Consider the following 20,056-nt stretch of genomic DNA (forward strand, 5'->3'; position numbering starts at 1 on the left):
AAATCTGCTGTGCATTTATGTTGCAAAATCCCAGTTTTTCTTGCTGCACAAAATTGTTGCTGCAACACATGAAGAGCATCTTTAACACAGAAAGGGCAGCGCTCATCCCGAGGCTAATGTAGCCTTGCACTTTTCTCTATGAAAAACTGAGAGCACCAAAACAGTGGAGCAAACATAATGCTGCATCAAAGCCTTTATGGCCATTTATCTTGTTTATCCTTTGTCCCACCTGCGAGGAGATCCTCACTGCTAAATCAGTCACTGTGACTGCTGCTTAAACTCTGCTGTGAGGATCATGGCCCAGTTTGGTAGGTTTTATTCTCCTTGTTCATGTTTGAGGGGTTTTATTGTTTTTTGGGTTTTTTTCCAGAGAGGGCACACTAAAGGCCGGAGACCGGGTTTTAAGCATAGATGGGATGCCTTTGAACAGAGAGAGGCACGCTGATGCGTTGACCATGCTGATGCAGAGCGGCCAGGAAGCTCTGTTCCTGATCGAGTATGACGTTTCTGTCATGGGTGAGTAATCACACACACACACACACACACACACACACACACACACACACACACACACACACACACACACACACACACACCCGCCAACACACGCGCACACACATACACAAATGCGGAGAGCATGTGGAGGCATGGTAGGGCAGCGTTTCTCTGAGGGTATGGGGCCGTTTGGGTGCGTGGATGATTGTTGGTGCTGGAGACGGCACCAGGGGAGCAACATGAACCTGAGTGCACATTGATCATAATGGTACTAACGACACAGTTGGACTTTAAATATAATCATAAATTCTTGATGATGATAAAGTAATCAAAAGGGAATTTGAGAAACACTGGAAGCAGTGTATAAATCTGTGAATGCAGATGTTGGTACACTTCCAAAAAAAAGCTCACTGAAATGGGAGGGGAGGGTAAGGACCGCGTCAGACCTAGATACTCCAGGAAAGCAAATATATCATTTTAGCTTTTAAAGATTTTCCAAAGTGGATTTTTTTTCCTAATTGTCTTCTTTGTACTGCAGGTTTTATTTGACTGTTTTATTTCCTTATCCATCAGAAGAAAATCTTCTGGCTCACAAAACATTGAGATATAGATTCATTCCATGTTTGCAAAAGGGTAAAATGTACATGACAAATGGTTATCTTATACTATTTTATTTCTGTTTCATGTTTCTTGTATATTAAGTCATTAATCTGTCAGAATTAATCTTTTGTTTTATTAGTGTTTATTATTTCACTTGAATTATTGTTTTATTGTTAATTATACTATAAAATTACTTAACTTTTTATTGGATGAAACCAACAAGCTCTGTTGTTTAAAATCAGGAAACATAATTGGTCACATAATAGGTTTTCTATTTTTCTGCATTACTATGAGTCTTGAAGGTTTGGAAATGTATGGAATCTGATTCTGTCAATTTTCAAGTCTGGATAAGAATGAAAACATTTATTTGAAAATATTTGAATTCCAAACTTTATTTTTTTTTCAATGTTATTTAAAACATAAAAATTGTGTATTTGTGAGAACTAAAGGGTTTCTTATGATAAGTTTTATGAGTGTGCCGTTTATAAATAATTTTTTTGCCTTTTCACAATTCAACAATATGGACAACATTTGTAAGAATTCACAGATAAATGCCCACTATTCAAAACTTTGAAAACTTAATAGAGACATGTTACAACTTTTTGTACAATAATCAAGTTTAAATTCAGAAATTTATAAAGTTGGTCCAGATGTCAAAAAGTTGTAATATAGTCCTTTAACATAGTCAAATTGAAAACCCACAAATGTGTCATTTTATGATTTGTGGAAGATACAGAATTCAATAAATATTTTGAGTTATATTGCCTAAAACATTTTTTTAAATTGTAACTGGAGCCTGGAAAAGTATTTAGTTTTGAAATAAAAAAAGGCAGTTATGCTGAAATGTTCTTCCTTTGCAAAACTTCTGATGACTGGGTTTCAGCTTGACATTTTTTGTACAGGCATTCACTAGGCTGCCTCTAATCATCATTGTTCCAGCATGTCTTGCTCTTATTTAGCCCTTTATTGTTACACTACCTCAGCCATTTTCTTGGAACTCCAAAAATGCTGAACCACATATGAGCTGAACAAATTAAAGTTGTTTTTATTTGACCATAGCATAACCTCTGTATAGTCAGAAACCATTTTTCCTAGTCGTTTCTTTCAGTTATATCCTCATATTTGAAGGGTTTGTCTTGGACATGGTCTGCAGAGGTTGATGTTATGCAATGTTTAGTTTCTGATCTGTCGCAGAAACTTTGATTTCCTCTGACATGTCCAATGCTGATTCTGTAGCCCTTTTCTGTCAGGTTTCAACATCAACTTTATCCTTATAAATACTTAGACAGCATCCAGTCTCTATTGTTGTTTTAGAAGGTCAGCCCCAGCAGCTCAGATTGGAGCGACCCTGACTTATAGCACACTGCTCTCTATTCTTGTGTTTTTGACTGATTTAGGCAAATTGTTACTCCTTCTTTTTAACAATTATTTTATTTGTTTAGTATATTCTGGTTTGGGCATATGGAGAGAAGGATCTTTAAATCATTTGTGTTTGATCTTCCAGAGTCTTGTGTTTTCTCTCATGCTCTCTACTCTTCAGGTCAACCTGAAGAGTTGACCTGAAGAGGTCAACTTATATTGAGTTGACCTCAATATAAGTTGAGGTCAACTTATATTGAGTTGGCAACTTGTTTTTGATTCTGCTGCAAGATTCACAATGACCCACAGAACAACAACAACTAATACTTGGTTAAAATACCCCAGGTGATTCATTATTCAATGCATTTGGATAGGACCAGACCCACAGAATTACAGATCCACCACCCTATTTAATATGGGATAATTATATGCTTTTGCACATAATTGTCCTTTATTTTATAACTGACCCTGGACTGTTTGTTCCTGAAAAGATAAATCTCAATTTCATCTGTCTAAATCACATGGTTCCAGTTAAAGCCCCAGGTGTGTTTAGCAAACTCCTGATGTTTACTTTTCTGATGATAGGACATCACAAATCCCCCCAAACAACTGGTTGTCATGTCGAGTGTCTCATGGTTGCTATGGAGACTTTGTGATTCCAACTCTTCACTTTCTGCTGCAGTTCTCTACGTTTGGTGATATACTAATATACTTTTAGTGTGAGAATTGCTGCAGAAAAAATAAAGAAATGTTTACTATAAAGGTTTTTACTTACCAGTTCCAGCTATTCTGGACAATGCCGTATGCTTAAAATAGAATTTTTAAGCATATCATTTTGCATATCATTATCATTTTGCAACATGATAAGATATCTTCTGCAAGATGTTTGTGTCTGTATGTGTTTGTAAGTAAGCATACACAAAAATGGATGAGCGAGCTGTTTCCAGTAAGCTTGTGGGAGGAACTATATATTTCTAAAGCAGAGTTCTGTTTGAAAAGCAGAAATTATATGGAGAGTTTATGGCATGTGCTTTACTGTACTACATAATTTTACATGTAATGTGCCTTTGTAACACCTTAAATTTGTTTCTTTATTTCTATGTGTTTTGCTAAAATTGTTATTGTGAAAGTAAGTAAAGATATGTTTAAATCAGTATATCAGCGAAGAGAGACCCCAGTTTAATCGATTCTCTTAAGCAGCAGAATGTGCCACCAAATACTAGAGCTCACAACATGACTAAAGGCCTAATTATAACCTCCATTTGGTCATGGTGACTAATTTTCAAGATCACGCTCTTTGCTCTGGTCTGTGCAAACTAGGACAAGTCACTAAGGATAGTTGGCACATATATTCTCCCTTTGCACAAAATTTACAATTCAGACCTTCTGCTGGCAGATTAATTAAAGCGTGAAATAATTCCCAGCAATCATCATTCCTTTTTGTACTGAGTACAACAGTGATTTACTTGCAAAAGATTACTACTTATAAAGAAAATATGACATGCCTTTGTGCCCTGTGACAGACTGGCAACCTGTCCAGGGTGTACCCCGCCTCTCGCCCGGAACATTAGCTGGAGATAGGCACCAGCAACCCTCCCGACCCCTCTAAGGGACGAAGGTGTAAGAAAATGGATGGATGAATGGACATGCCTTTGATTTGTAAGAAGTAGAATAGAAAAAACTGCAGAAGAGAATTTTGTTGAAAAGTATTTTCTCATGTATTTGACCCCTCAGCAACTCCAGGGTAAAGAAGTGGTCCAATGTTTTATAGCTTGGATGAAAGCCGAATTGCTCCACCTGAATCCTAGCTTCAACAAACTTTCAGAACCTGCTTTCCAACAAGCTGGAGAATGCTTCTTCATGAAGGTTAAATGTGGGATCCCACATTTTCTGGTTCACTTTATTACAGTCTTTGTAAAAAAAAAAAAAAAAAAAAAACAACAACAACAATAACACATCTTAAATTTATCCTAATGTTTTATTCTGTGATATAATGTGTTTTCATTTATTGACAAAGCTGCTACAATTGAGTAAATTTTGATCCCTAGTTTCCTAGAAGTCACTAAATATTACTCAGATAACTTATGTTCAGGTTGGGATTGTTAGGGGTCTTAATAACCCAAAGCTGTAATCCACACAAGCTCTGAACTGTGATGAAAACACAAGCATTGTTTACATCACAGTTCAGATTGTAAACCATTTTCCTTTTTTCGCTGAATCTAAATCAACTTTTTCTCTTTTTTGCTGATTTAGATTCAGTAGATCTGTGTAATGTTCTGCATGCTTGTGTTATCTGTTCCAGAGGCAGTGCAGCAGGCCTCGGGCCCTCTGCTGGTGGAAATAGTGAAAGGTCCTTCTGCCAGCCTGGGGATCAGCCTCACAACCACAACATACAGAAACAAGCAAGTCATCGTTATCGACAGGATAAAGCCAGCAAGTGTGGCAGAAAGGTGAAGCAAATCTTCTGCATGTTCCTTCAGTGCAAAGTGTCTCTTGACAAAGCAGACATTAAAATGGAGCCTCTGTCTTTGTCTGACTCTCAGATGTGGAGCGCTTCATGTGGGAGACATCCTGCTGTCCATAGATGGGACAAACACTGAGCGCTGCTCCCTGATGGAGGCAACGCAGTTGCTGGCCAGCACCTCAGAGAATCTCAAACTTGAGATTCTTCCAGCCAACCAGAGCAGACTTCCCATCAGGCCACAAGACACAGGTATGCCCTGCGGGTGACAGAAACTCTAGTTTATTGGGGTTTTTTAAAGAAAAAAAAGAAAAAAGATAAGATGTAAGCAAGAGCCTGCAGCTTCTGTTTTTTACCTCTATTTTTACTGATGGTATTAATAAATAATTTATCTGGAGTGTAAAATGTCAAAACATTCTGAAAAGAGTATGGCTACCCCGAGGTGAAACTCACATAAGCAAATTCATGTCTGTATTCCAGCTACTTTTACAACTTTTCCTTTTTACTGTGGTCAGGTTTTCAGTAACAGTTTTTTTCATTCTTGTAGAAAAGCATATTAACGACCTATTCTCTTTGGAAATCAATGAAATAACCAAACATGTTTCATACTTTCAAGGGTTTTATGTCTTCTGGCTCTAAAGTATAAAGATTTAAGAAAGACAAAAGGCGGTTTTGTAAAATCTGTCCTACTTTTAAGTGATTTATGATTTTTTTGGTTTTGTCATGTGTAAGTTTTCCCCCAAACCCTTGTCTCACCATGTTTATAGTGACCACTCTGTTCTTTGCAGCGTAACATGCAGCCATGAAGGGTTTAGCTGTCTTTTTTCAGGCTTTCTGAATAATTTTGAATCATCATTTTTCTTTGGTATGCTTATGACCCTTTGCTTTGCTTGCACACTTGCATGGATATTATCAAACAATACACAGATGAGCTTTCTCTGTCAGAGATCATGTTCCTGCAGTTTTATATTTGAATCAGCAGCTACAAGAACTTATAGCCCTGCGATGTGGTGGATCACACTAGGGGAGAAAGCTAAAAGAAGGAAATAAAACTGTTGAACATGTTCCCAGATTCTACTTCTTTCAATGTTTCAGCTTAAACATTAAAACTGAAATTTAATAATTTGTTTTAAATATGATCAAATTTGTTTAAAAAAATCTGTGACAGATTCTTAGGAGAATAACTTTTTTCTTACTTGACATCTAGCAACATTACTTTTCCTTCTCAGTTCAGTTTGTTATATTTTTTAATGCTCATTATTCCTATCTGCAGAGGGACATCCGACAGGACAACAATAACAGCAGTCTGGCATAGAGATTCATTGAATCAGGCTGCCATGTTGATTTGTTCCTAAACATAAGAACAAATCAAAAGTGTCACACAGACTTTATAGAATAAATGTAACTAAAGTTTTGTTTTTTTCTTAAATTCAGACTGTATTGGTTATTAAGTTCAAAGTCTCCACAAACTTTTAAGTAGTGACTCACAACTTTCTATATGATGACACACAAGATGACTTAACTTCTGGCCACCAAACAAGACAAAGTTCCATGTTTAGGATGAGCAACGAGGTACAAGAATCACCACAACTTGTTGCTAGAAAACCGCTGTAAAAATGGGTATTTGGGATCACCAAGTCTCAATAAAAACTATTACACATTATTTACATGGAAAACATGTGTTTGGAAGATATCCCGTTTGAATATCCTTTTCTGTTCTATCGTCACAAACATAAACATGAATTTTGATACTGGCTTTCTATTCTATTCTCACACATAAAGAAAAGTACTTCATTCTCACTTTTAGGTATGGTGGAGGGTGTGTGAGGCTTTGGGCCTCTGTGTCAAATGACAGGTTAAATTTTTCTATAATAAAATGTTTTTTTTTTTTATGTTTTACACATTTTTACTAGAGGAGTCACTAAATGAGAGAAACATCCCATTCATTATTGCATGCAGATTAAAAAGATCTCTTAACAACACTTGGACCATGTGAGATGATAATGTCAGTTTGAACTTGTTTAGGTGGATGTAACACTGTAGATATTACATCAGATAAATGATTCACGTACTTCTGTTGATAACCAGTATTGTAACAATCTAGGCATGTTTTCTGATATTCGCTTTCAGTAACAACTCATCGTTTAGTAAGTGTGCTTTTGACGTGAAACAATTTTCACAACTCCTTTTCTCTGGGAGGAGGCATGATTATAAAATGCAATTTGTTTAATCTTCTCAGAGGATTTAATGAGGCTGACTGAAAGATTAGAAGACATATCTTTCCACCCACTAAGACTGAAAGCAAAATATCTTGAAAAGAGGGCCCTAGGTGAGCTTAATTTAAGCTGGCAGAGTCAGGGCTTTTCAGGCTGATTTGAGCTCTGTAGGTCTTGGTTTCTTGAAAAGGCCCAGAGGTCGTGCTGCATGTAGTCTGAATACGTATGATTGGATTTAACCAGGGTCCTCGAGTATTGCATGCATGCCAGGCGCCAGTCAGCAATCTCTCGATAAAATACTTCATCCATGCAAGCAAGCTGTCAGAGATTAGTCTTTTCCAAACGGGGCGGCAAGGATGAATGTCAAATTTGTAACTGAATGACTGATAACAGCTGCCTGAATCTGGAAGGAGGCGGTAATAATTGAGATGAGTGTCAGACAGTTGGTCAGCTGTTTTTCCTTTGATCGCTTCATGAATGCAGCCTGACTAAATGCTAAGGTTTTCATTTGTAAGATGAAACCATTTAACACGAACCAGACTCTAGAAATGTGAATTTAATCTGCACGGGGGAATAAAGACTGAAACAAAGCACTTTTAGCAGCACCAATCAGACGAAGAGACACAAACGCTGCAGTAATACCAATCAGGCCTTCAGCTGTACTCAATCAAGGACAATTGCATGCCTCCAAGCAGTCAGTCAGCAGGACTTTCTGACAGTGTTCACCAGTCTTACTCCCTTCGACAGAATGAAATGATTAAAATGATCTTCAGTTTGAAATCGGTTCTGTGGAGCCTGGCCAGTAGAAGTAAGATTTGTTTAAAAATATTTCTATAATTTTCCCCCAAAAAACTGTCTGATTGATCTGCAAATACATTAAACTCCAGGATTCAATCAAAAGTGCTGGGTAAAACACATTAAATATCCATTACTTGTTGCTGGCGTATCCTCCAGGCGGAGATTTAAATTTAGACATGAAAAGCAAATTGTGGCAGTTTCCAGTGGACTTGATTTTTAAAATTAGTCATCTTATTTTAATGATGCGTGTGTTTATTTTTGTTCTTGCTGCTGCAGTTAAAGTACAGAAAAGCAACCATCATCACTGGGACCAAAGCAGCAACTACTGCCATCCCCCACACGCCAGCCACAGCAAGACATGGAGCAGTCCGAGCCACCCACACAACCAGCAGGACCACTGCAAATGTAAGTTATCACTTGTGACAGCTCTGCTGCTGGCAGGGCCGTTTTTCTGGCTCTTTAACAGCCCAATTATTAAAACATCTCTCCATGACTACCCAAATAATAGTCACAACCTTTTTACTTTTTTGCTCCATTCTACTGCTGTGATGATTTTTTTGTATTATTTTCTTCTTATTGCTGTATCAGCCCTTGTGTTGCTCTGTTTTGCTTTAGCAGCTGTGAGTGCCGGCTTCTCCCCTTCATCCACAGCCACTTCCGGCTTCAGCAGCCAAGGTAGCAACACTCTGCCCTGCCCCATTGCCCCCGTTGCCCCCACTAGCCCCCGCAGCGCCACTGGGAGGAGAAGGAACAGGAAGAAGGACCACAAGAGCTCATGTATGATAAATTATCTCCTTTTGTATTGCAATTAGACACTGCTAATTATTTTAAAGCAAACTTAAAACTTGTGATTTTGTGCTTTCAACCTGATGAAATGTAGTGATTTGAAAAAAACATCCTCCTACTTACGCCTCTTTACAGATTTCTTCTTTTTTTATATATTGGACAAAGGTAACCAAATACAATGAAGATTCAATGTATCCAAACTAAACCAACCTGGTCCTTTGTCAAAAGTAATCTCTCTAAATCTATCAGCTGGTTGTGCCATCCTCAGCAGCAGTAATGGCCAATAAGTGTTTTTCTATAACAGGGATTTTTTCCCTGTCTTTTTCAGAGAATTGTTCGTTCATCCACATCGAAAATAAACTAGGCCTCTCCAAAACTTTTTTCAACACATTTATTTTTTCTTGGTGAACTTGAACTTTCGATCATCTTCCTGCAAAAAAAAAATCAAATGCAGCTGAAGTTAAGATTAAAAACTGATGGCCAGATATTCTCCTTTAGAATTTTCTGGTCAAGTTCAGAATTCTTAATTCCATCAATTATGGAAACTACTACTGGCCCTGAAGTAGCAAAGCAGTCTCTGACTGCCACAGCACAACCATAATGTTTGACTGTCTGCATAATCTTATTTCCAAAATTCTGTGTTAGTTTTGTGTCTGTGTTCAAAAAGTTCCACTTTTGTGGAGCAAAATGTTTTTCCAAAAGTCTTAGATCTTCTGGCAAATAGTAAAAAAAGGCTCTTTGTGATCTGTTTGGGTCAATGATAGTTGTTCTTTCTCATGAATTAAAGTTTCCCCTCTCTTTAAATTCATTCTCATCTTTTTTGAAGCACTTTGTGTTCTGTGTGTTAAACATTCTCAACACATAAAGATCGACTAACATGCTTAAATCCAGGCCTGCTTTTACAGCACACACTCCCCTGTCAGTTTAGACCATCTGCTAAAAGTGATGTAGTTTCATTAAATAGTCCTGCATGGAGTGAAATTCTGTCTGCTGTCAGGTCTTATTAGTAAATTTAGCAGTTCAGAGCCTTGAAGTGCTTACACCGAGGTGTGAAAATGGATTTCTGCGTAACCTGAGCCTCAACTCGAATAGACTCAACTGATTGTTGACGTAAGCGTTACTGTGACTCATTCACTTCCTATTCCCATGCCACTGAGCCAGTGGGTGGTTGTATGTTCTCCTCACCCTCTCATACCATCTCCAAAGGTCCCTTCCTTTGCTCCATCTCTCTGCCACATTTCCAGTGGTATCTCTGTGTGACGTGTCCTCTCTCTTTCTCCCCTCTTCCTCAGTGTCCTTGTCCTCCAGCTCTGTTGGTCCCGGGGGACAGATTTTCCATGTGGAAACAAGTGAAGTCCTCCTGAGGGGGGACCCACTAACTGGTTTTGGGATCCAGCTGCAGGGCGGCGTGTTTGCCACAGAAACGCTGTCTGCACCCCCGGTCATCCGCTTTATAGAGCCTGACAGCCCCGCTGAGAGGTAACCCAATCAGACACCTAACCAGAAATCAGGCAGCAAACACGGTCACCTTTATCTGAAGGGTCTCAGTCCTAATGAAGGAAGAAATTCACTCACTATGTAACTGAAAGACGTTCAGCTGCGGGCGTTTAATTAGGACCTTTGATGTCTTGTATCTAGAGTGATCTGTCATTTTAAATGCAACAAATTGAATCCCTGCCTTAGATTGTACATTAGTGGACGATCATTACTGATTGAATGCAGCTCAAAGGAAATCTCTCTAACTGGAGTGATGGAGTTGTCCCAAACACAAGTATGTTTATAAATGTAACAAATTTCAAATAATTCAGTGACTATTGCCAACAAAATGTAAAGTTTTGATGTACAGTTCCCTGTGGAAGTATTCATTCAACTTGTTCACATTTTGTCAGTTTTAAACCTCAACCTTACATGCATTTTACAGATGTTTTATTTATTAAACCATTTAATAATGGCTTTTAATAATGGTTTATGCAAACTTATTCAGCGGAAAGGTCAAAATTGAACACTGGTTTTCAATGTACTTGACAAATCTCTGAAGTTTTTCCGAGCACTTCCAAAAAAGTGTTCGGAAAAACTTGAAGAGGTATAATTACTTGCACTGCATCAAATAATTTTGTCTCAGCCTTAAACATCACCATTCATGATGCCCAACTCTGATTTGGCTTGCCTGTAATAAAACACTTAAACTCATGGAAAGTGGTGGAATGTTGATGATAAATGCAGCTCAAGGGAAAGTTGGGTTAGTCACAGCCAGTTGTAGTCACTGAAGTGTGCAGCAATTATTCTGCAGTTGGAAATATTTTTCTGGCGCAAAATAAAATTGCAATGTGAGTCATTAGCTTGATAAACACTTTACTCTTATTCTGCGGTTCCTTTTATCAGAGGTTTTATATGCAGTGATATGAGAAAACTGGTAGAATAAGAAAAGTGTAATTGGGGAAATAGAATCAGATTCTATCAACAAAAAAAACAAAACATGATGTTTCTTGTCCTAACTAAAATGTGATTTAAATGACATATATTTCTTTTTATTTATTTATTTTTGTCAAGTTACTAGAAGCAAAAAGACATTTTAGTTTTTGGATTCATTGTGTTTTCTCAAGGCTTTTGTGGCATTTGTAAGCACTAAGTGTCTCCTGCTGTTAGACTGAAGCCCAGAGCAAGCTTTAAGTTTTCCAAATCAAGCAGAGAAGTATTCTATGTGACTGAACAAACACGCTGTCTTCATGCCTGTATGTCACAGCGCGCCTCAAGTGTTTCAGAGCTCCTCTGAGGACATCTGCATTTAAAGATCTTTAAAGGAAAATGTGTCTGTATCAAATTCATATTCAAATTGACCTACAGAAAACAAAATCATTAAGCTTGTCTGAGTATTGAAGAATGCAGTAATCTCATTACCTTTGCTTGGATTTGAAATCCTAATGTTTATGCTTTTGTCTTTTCTTGTAGGGAGCATTGGTCACAGTGACGGTGTAAACACAAACTGAATATATTTATCATTATGAGTTGAAAAACTATAGTTAAAGATAATATTTTTGTTCTGGGATTAGTGGTGGCCATTGAAGAAGTTTAATTTTCTGCCTCGACATTTTCTACATGGCTTTAGTCAAATGTTTTGGATCACTCTCATCAACCCAATAGTGACTCGTGTTCACTTTTCTAATATAGGCCAACATATTGTTAAACAGTTTTTAAGAGATTATTAGTTAATTCATTATTGTCTATTTTAAATTGAAAAGAAAACCCCCCCAAAAACATGAAGTTTAGAAATGCGCTTGTTGCATTTATTTTAAATGGATGATTTACGGTAAAAACAATTGTGTTGTCAGCAATTTTAATATATATATTTTTTAATATATGTGATCCCAGAAATCGAATATATTTCAAATCTCCTGATCACCAAAGGGGAGATGGGGTCACAGAATAAATCTGAAAGGACAACAGATGGCTGAAGGCATGGAAACATCTGCTACGTTTTATTTTTCCAGCTATGCTGCCAGCAGCTTCGCACTGTGAACACTGTTGGTCAGTGGTACATGTTAATGTCAGGAAGTGTGGTCATGCAGGTTGACTCCCTTCGTCTTTACTGGGTACTGTTTAAGCCTGGAGAAATGGTTCACTGAATAAATCAGTGATGCATTAAACACAAAAGGGGTTCTGATGTCTCGTCTTCATCGTCCTCCTGGTCGAAGGCAGAATGAGGTGTATTAATTCAGGAAGCGGTACACGGTGCTGTGTAGTTAGCACACATCTTAAATGAGGCCAGTTTATAGAGTCTGTCCTACAAGACTAATGATGTGTGTGTCGGCAGCGCGGGGCCGTGTCCCCCGGGTCCTGTAACATGATTAGTCCAGAAGCAGTTTGACATGAGTGACTAAAGTACAGCAGCCCACTGTGATTTTAGTGCCTCAGCCTCTAATGCAAGGTCAACGAGCTTCAGTTTTCAGTGAATTAATTTCAGTTGACAGCATTTAACGTTTCCTGCACAGTTTGTGGTCTCTTTAATGGTGTCATTCTGTTTATGCTTCCTACCTCCTCCAGACATCAGTGCTTCCTTGGTGAGACCACTTTGAAGCTGATGTAAAGATACCAGAAAGGCGTTCAGGCCAACTCTGTGGGACTCTATTTGACTTCATGCATGCTGCTTTTAGTAACTGCTCTGATGTGCAGAGTTGGAGCTGCAAGATCTAGTCTGCAATAAGTTGATCTTCACCACAGTTTTGTATCTGCTGCTACTGCTGGTAAAATTCTTATCCTGTTGCTTTGATCATGATTATGTTGGTAGAGCTGAAGAAGAGGAAGGTAGGACTCCACTACAGAGCTCTAGGCGGAGTAAACGAAACCCTAGCAGTTTAAAAAAAATTCAATTCCTTTTGATTAACAAACTGATCGGAAAAACTCAGAATAGTGAGTCTTTTTGTCAACAGCAGAACACCAGAAGCACAGGCGGTCATGTAGTTACTCTTGCTGCCACAAGAGGAAGACAAAATCTAGGTAGGGGACATGTATAACTAACATGTTTAATTTGACTAGATATCTCAGAACATACTAAATGATTTTAAATAGTGTGGACCTCAAGCCACTATGATGTATAATTTATGCATTTCATCTTTTTATGAATTGAAAATTATCTCTACCTATTTACAAATATTCCAGTTTTTGATATTTGTAACTGCACTTTTTACATACTGCTATTAAATAATTTATTTTCCATCTTCCTATCTGTATTTTTATTGTTTGTTTGTAGTTTTTTTATTTCCTCATTCGTCCTCATTTCTCCTCAAAATTTACTATGTATTTTATAGTTTACTTGACTACCATTTATTGTTTTATTTTAATATTTTTGTGTTTAATCTATTTTTATTGAAGTTTCTCTTTATATTTTCATTTAATTATGTTCTATTTTATTTCTACATACGCTTTTTACTGCTTTGTCTTCAACATATTTTTTCATTTCTTGTACAACCTTCATTTGATTTAATAGATGCATACATTTCATTTGTATGTTTTTTGGTACATAGGTGTGGACTGTTGCAAGTTGGAGACAGAGTGTTGTCCATCAATGGGATCCCGACTGAAGATGGCACTCTGGAAGAAGCTCATCAGCTGCTCAGAGATTCTGCTCTGGCGAACAAAGTTACAGTGGAGGTTGAGTTTGATGTCGCAGGTATCACCTACTTAAAAATGTTAACTACAAATCCTAAAGTCTGGTTAAGCTTCACCTTTCTGTTTGTTTGTTTTCTTTGTTTGAATCCAAATTAGAGTCTGTTGTTCCAAGCAGTGGCACTTTCCATGTCAAACTACCGAAGCGGAGAGGAGTGGAGCTGGGCATCACCATCAGCGGTAGGTCTGAGGGACTGTCAGCAGGGGGCAGTGTTGGTCAATCACACTACATCACTTTCAAGTTGTGGCGTCTGAGTTCCCTGATCCATAAAACCGACACTTGTTAAAACTTTGAGGCACATAGCTCATTACCTCTGAATAATACTGGTGTGTACCAGTGTCCTTCATTAGCTATTCTGCTTCAATTACCTCTGAAACCCCCCCCCAAAAAACACACACACAAAAGGGAAAGCCAAGGTGCCACAGAAAGAAATGCAAAATGATTGATTTTTCTGAATCTTCTCTGTTCTTTTATGCTGCTACATGAAATAAAACATTTTTTCCCCATTTTTACCAGCAAGTAAGAAACCTGGCAAGCCCCTCATCATCTCAGACATCAGGAAAGGAAGCATAGCACACAGGTGGGTTCCATCATGCATATATTTACATTTCCCACAGTTGGATACTGCTGGTCACATCAGAGACAATGTTCCTCAAGGTTTACACTGACTCGCTCATGGACCAGATAGATATGTCTGCTGTGTAACAGAGGCCTAATAGGATTGAGCCATCATAACTAGATCAGTAGGACAGCTACATTTCAGGCGGGGTCGGGGTCGATTAGGTTGAGGGTGAGGTTACGGTCACCCCCACAGATCCCACTGGGTCTAAGAGGATTCTGCAGATGCTTCCTCTGGTCCAGGTTAATGGTTGTGATCATCTTGCTCTTGGTTGTGTCTGCTAGAACAGGCACTCTGGAGCCCGGGGACCGGTTGCTGGCCATCGACTCTGTACGCCTGGAGAACTGCACTATGGAGGACGCCATGCATGTCCTGCAGCAGGCCGAAGACATGGTCAAACTGCGGATCCAGAAGGACGAGGACAACATTGGTACAAGGATCCCTCTCATAAAATATTAATGTTCAAAATAAACAAAAAGAGCATTCCTCCAGTTCATGATACAAGATCTATGGCTGTGCAAAATGTCTTGACTTCATATTTCTACACACAGTGTAGAGCAGCTTGCTGGCTTTAAAAACCCTATTTGGACTAAATGTTGGTGGAGCAAGAATAATGTAACAATAGTTTAAAACCAATCATTTAGTTGATACTATATAACCAATGCAATGTAGTGTGTGATTGTGAAGTGTATGAATGGTCTGCCTTCTTCAGTAGATGAAAGATGTTCAAAGCTTATGTGAAAATAGTGGCAAAGGTGGACTGATTTTGTAATAAACGTTAAGCCCTGTCTTTCCCCCCAAAAAATCAACTATGATCTACTTTGTGCTCCTCTCTCACATAAAATCCCAACTAAAGACCCAATCTAGCTAAATGTGAAACCGCTCAAGGGGAATGAATACTTGAGCAAAATACTGTATAATCAAGGTGTCAAGCTTTTCTCAGCTTCCACTTTTGGTCTTGACACACTTTAAACTATTTGGTAAAGGATGATAGCCAGGCTATAAAGGTTTACAAGCCTTGTTTGATAAGGATCCCTTAGCCAGCAATCAAGCTCTAACTGAGGGGCGTCTATGTTTTATTATACATCTTAAAGGAATTTATTACACATTTTATGCGCCTGAGGTATTGTGTGTTTTTTTTGTTGTAGATGAGCTGGAGATGTCAGGCTCCATAATCTACACAGTTGAGCTGAAGAGGTTTAACGGACCCCTGGGCATCACGATATCTGGCACAGAGGAACCTTTCGACCCCATCGTCATTTCTGGCCTTACCAAGAAAGGCCTGGCAGAAAGGTGAGCAAAGAGCAGGTTTAAGAACACGTGAAGCTTGTTTGCTGTTACTGATGGATTTTTTTTTGTGCTCTTTTTGAAAACAAATGAGATGCTTGAACAATAGCTGGCTGGTTTCTTTCAACAACAAGAAGCCTCTTTGTTTCTATCTGTGTCCAATCTCTGGCAGTCTGACAGGATTCTCCAACCGGCTCTGTTGTTGCTGTCTGGTATAATCTGGTAACTCTTTCTCCTCTGCCTTCCTGTCCCTGCAGAACCGGGGCCATCCACATAGGAGACCGAGTTCTGGCCATCAACGGGATCAGCCTTAAAGGGAAGCCTCTGAGCGAGGCCATCCATCTACTGCAGATGGCTGGGGAGTCCGTCACCCTCAAAATAAAAAAACAAGCTGACCGTATATATCTCCCTTTTGAATTATTTGCTTTTCAATTGATCTAGATGGAAACTGTAAAATTTTCAAATGACTAAATTGAAAAGTAATTTAAAAGGATTTAAAACAAAAAATAACTTGCTTTGTGGAAAATTAAGACATACAGTATCTTGGCATATAAATTCTTTTGATTCTGTGTTTATGGAGGCCTATTTGGCATCTCTTATATTTCTGCTTGCGTGTCTCTATTTTTCAAAAATCTATTTCCAAAGTTAACTCAAGTTTTCAAAAATGACCCAACACTCCAAGATGTTAGCAAACAAACATGAATGGAAACAAAAGCAAACAAAACTGTTTAAAATTAGGAAGTTCAAAAAAATTATAAAGAAGAAAATTATCTTTCCTAAGTACTTGCTCTGCTTTTTACTCCCAGAGTCTGACTGTCGGCGGTTGGCGGACAGAGAAGGCGGCTTTCTAAGCGATCCAGAGGATGAACTAACAGACTCCCAAAAAACCAGCAAACTCTCAGAGGTCTACTCAGCCAATGTTCCCAGCATAGACTCGGCCATGAGCTCCTGGGACAGCGCGGCGTTTGATGCAGGCTACATTAGCCAAGGTGGGTGCTTGAGCACAGGACAGTGGAAAAAATATTTACCCCAATATTAAATTCTTCTGCTTTTATTATTCTAGGCCACACACGCATATTTCAAGTCATCAAAAGAATTTCAATGTCAAAGATAATCTGAGTAAAAACAAAAAGCAACAGTTTACAAAGAGGACTTCAATAATTTATTATTGAGTCATAAACTGTGATTTTTTTTATTTTATTTTAGACATTAATTTCATCAGTTGCAACCAGACCTGATCAGCTCTAGACATGTAGAATCAGCAAATTACTTAAACAGAACCTGTCTGGCAACATGAAGCAGACTAAAAGATTTTGTGTTTGTGATCTGAGACATTTATTTGCACAAAAGAGAAAAAATATAAAATATCTGTAAGAAAAAGGGGGGGGGGGGGGACATCTATTTTTCTTTCAGGGCTATATCTGCATAAAACATCCGATTTACTCCTAAATCCACTTGACTGGAGGCGCCCGAAGCACAGAAGCCACACACCCTCCAGCTCTGGAGGTTTGGGACTGCAAGCAGGGCTGTACGATGGAGGATTCACTGAGGATGAGTGGGACAAGATACCTGGGTGAGTCCTGAGGGCTGAGGTTATGTTTCCAAGCAACTGAGAAGAAATGTCCTGTTCAACAACAATGGTCCAATTATTTTTATTCATTCATATGCTGTTTCTAAAAGCATTTCAGGTTTGTTCTTGTTGATGTTGTGACTGCTAACAATGAATTGTAGCAGTGAAATGAAAATCCTAAATATTGCTAAGCTTTCAGAACTGGACTGCAAACTACGAATAAATATTTGTAAACAAAAACATGCTCTGAATGCTGTATCACAGTTTGAAAAATGTGGACATTAGCAATGGGTTGTATGATATTTAAGCTACAATAGTATGTTGGCTTCATCTGCAGTAACTGAGAGCAAGTTTATACCTTTAGGCTGGAGTTATCGCAATATCATAAGATGCACTGATATTGCTGTGTTGAATCAAATCGAATAAATATACTGCATGTTACACTGGCAGTCTGTAAGACTTTTAAAGTTCCCTCATTGTCAACATCTATGTCACTGATTGTCATGTTTTTTTAAATTATTATTTCATATATATATATTTTCCTTTGTTTAAAAGATACAGTTTTGGTCAGATCAGAAAAACCTAGAAATTTAATGCAAAGTTTTCAGTTCTTCCAGAAATAAACACGCACTATTTTATCTATTTGCAAAGATGCTCACTACTACAACCATCTAAAAACATTTTCAAATTTGTTTTTGTGCATCTGAACTCTTTATGCTTTCTTTCAGATTTGAATAGTCTTTATTTAATTCAGCTTTTGAATTAACTTTGGTTCAGTTGGTAGAGTAGTGGTTGTGAAGTTGTCTGAGTACTACTACCTCATGTCTCATTTATCTCACTTTATTGAGGTGGGGCGTTTGGTTGCAAGTTGTCTACTTATTTGCATATTAGTGCATCTTCTGTCACTCAAGACTTGAGTGGCGAGTGAAATTTTCTCTGATTTCAAAGTAAAGGTTTGAAATGAGCCAAAGTAAACAGCCAGTTGCACAAATTAAATTTGACATGAAAAAAACAATTTTTAAATGGTTGTAGGGGTGAACATTAACTGACATGCACTCTAAATCTTTACAATCAGATGAAATACACCAATTGAAATAATGACTTTAAATTGCTGGCAGCTTTGATGTGGAACAGAGGACGGTAACTCTGATCAGAGCTGTATTTTTTGTCTAAACATGTTGCTGTTTTTGTTGAGAAAGCTCTCTGCACCTATTTTATCATGTTGTGTGCATACGCGTTGTGTGCTTTTCCAATCTGTCCTTTTTTTCTTCTTTCTTAGGTATTCTATCTCTGATCTGCTTTATTAACTGTTCGCAAGCTCTCTGGTATCACAATCAGATGCCCTGTCATCCCTTATCCACACAAAATGCAAAACATTTCCCTCTGAAAGCAACTAAAAGACTTAAGGATACATCTGCCTCATGTCTCCTCAAGCTTGACCCTTATGAACTTGTTACGTTTCTTTCCTGCTTTTTTTTCTAAATCTAGTCGGATTCCTTTCAGTCCTTTCCTGAGCCGGTTTACAGTAAAAAAAAAAAAAAAATCAAACTTTTTGTTTTTCTTTTAATGTTTGGGGCTCTCCAGTGCAGCAGCCAAAAGAAACTGCATTTCCCATGCTGCTTTTCTATGCAGCAGTCCCCTCCAGACTTTGCAGGGCTGCTCTTATGTTATGGTTCCTGCACTGTCATAGATTCGTCAGCCCCCCTCGCTGCCATGGCACGTTGAACAAGGATGACAGCTTCTGGTCCCAGGCTCTACAGGACCTCGAGACCTGTGGCCAGTCTGGGATTCTCAGGGAACTAGAAGTAGGTGGCCTCCTTCTGCTTTGTCCTTCTGATTCCTTGGGCTTATCCCAGCTTTAATGAACATGCCTGATGAAGCATTATGATAACCATCAGTGAGTAATCTCTTATTAAATCTGACAAGACAAGCTGGGCACCTGCTGCCAGATTGACCAAGGAATGGTTTTGCACAACGCCTCAGCTGCTAATCTGCATACTAGGCTACATTAGAAAATGCATGCATGCTTCCTTTATTTACTTTTTTCGTTTGTTTTGGTTTACTACATCATATTGAAATAATTCCTGTCCATGTCGACTCTTTCAGGCCTCTATGACAGGCAGCACTCTCAGTCTGTACCTGGAGGAGACCAAGACCAGTGAAGACTCAGTGTTGCTCTCTGAGATTAGTCCAATAAAGATGGAAGGAATTCACGGCGTGTCTAAAAACAAAAGCCTGAACATGTCGACAGGAGCCAGAGATGGCTCATCCAGGGCCAAAGGGGACCCCTCTGACATTCTGTCCCCTTCATCTCTGGCACTGCAGAAGGTGAATTGACTTGTGTCTCCTTTACTTCTTTTACAGTAACTGAACTATGTGAATTGCTGCCCTGTCTCCTCCCAATGACAGGACGGAGGGATCACCAGAATCAACAAATTATAGAAGCAAAGAAAACAGACTGGTATCACAAGAGAAGAGTCATGATTATTAAAACATGTTCCACGATTTAGTTTGAGACGTTGCTAGGAAGGAAAAACGTGAAACGGGAAGCAATCGTACAAATAAATAATAATAAAGAAAAACAGGCTTTTTCTTTATTATTAAAGAAAAAGCCCGTTTTCTTAACACATCATGAACACATCCTCATGATGTATTCACATCATGAGGATGTGAAGAGATATGAAACTCTTCATATCATGAG

General features: G+C 38.4%; 1 protein-coding gene across 6 annotated transcripts in view; it reads left to right on the top strand.

Moving 5' to 3' along the window:
* Positions 1-20,056, top strand: part of LOC102221381 (glutamate receptor-interacting protein 2-like) — a 37,270-nt gene that overhangs the window by 12,207 nt on the left and 5,007 nt on the right. For 4 of the 6 annotated variants that reach the window (XM_014469739.2, XM_023335098.1, XM_023335105.1 and 1 more), the window contains exons 7-22: positions 371-516; positions 4,757-4,904; positions 4,998-5,167; positions 8,206-8,334; positions 8,545-8,706; positions 10,008-10,194; positions 13,737-13,882; positions 13,978-14,058; positions 14,396-14,459; positions 14,783-14,928; positions 15,647-15,791; positions 16,043-16,182; positions 16,592-16,774; positions 17,199-17,358; positions 19,046-19,160; positions 19,462-19,683. In XM_014469739.2, the coding sequence (XP_014325225.2) occupies positions 371-516; positions 4,757-4,904; positions 4,998-5,167; positions 8,206-8,334; positions 8,545-8,706; positions 10,008-10,194; positions 13,737-13,882; positions 13,978-14,058; positions 14,396-14,459; positions 14,783-14,928; positions 15,647-15,791; positions 16,043-16,182; positions 16,592-16,774; positions 17,199-17,358; positions 19,046-19,160; positions 19,462-19,683 (2,344 nt within the window). Of the gene's footprint in view, positions 1-370; positions 517-4,756; positions 4,905-4,997; positions 5,168-8,205; positions 8,335-8,544; positions 8,707-10,007; positions 10,195-13,736; positions 13,883-13,977; positions 14,059-14,395; positions 14,460-14,782; positions 14,929-15,646; positions 15,792-16,042; positions 16,183-16,591; positions 16,775-17,198; positions 17,359-18,634; positions 18,963-19,045; positions 19,161-19,461; positions 19,684-20,056 lie in introns of those variants that run through there. The other 2 variants (XM_023335100.1, XM_023335115.1) reach the window with 2 other exon arrangements.

Source organism: Xiphophorus maculatus, chromosome 1 (assembly GCF_002775205.1).
Source record: "Xiphophorus maculatus strain JP 163 A chromosome 1, X_maculatus-5.0-male, whole genome shotgun sequence".
Classification (NCBI taxonomy): domain Eukaryota; kingdom Metazoa; phylum Chordata; class Actinopteri; order Cyprinodontiformes; family Poeciliidae; genus Xiphophorus; species Xiphophorus maculatus.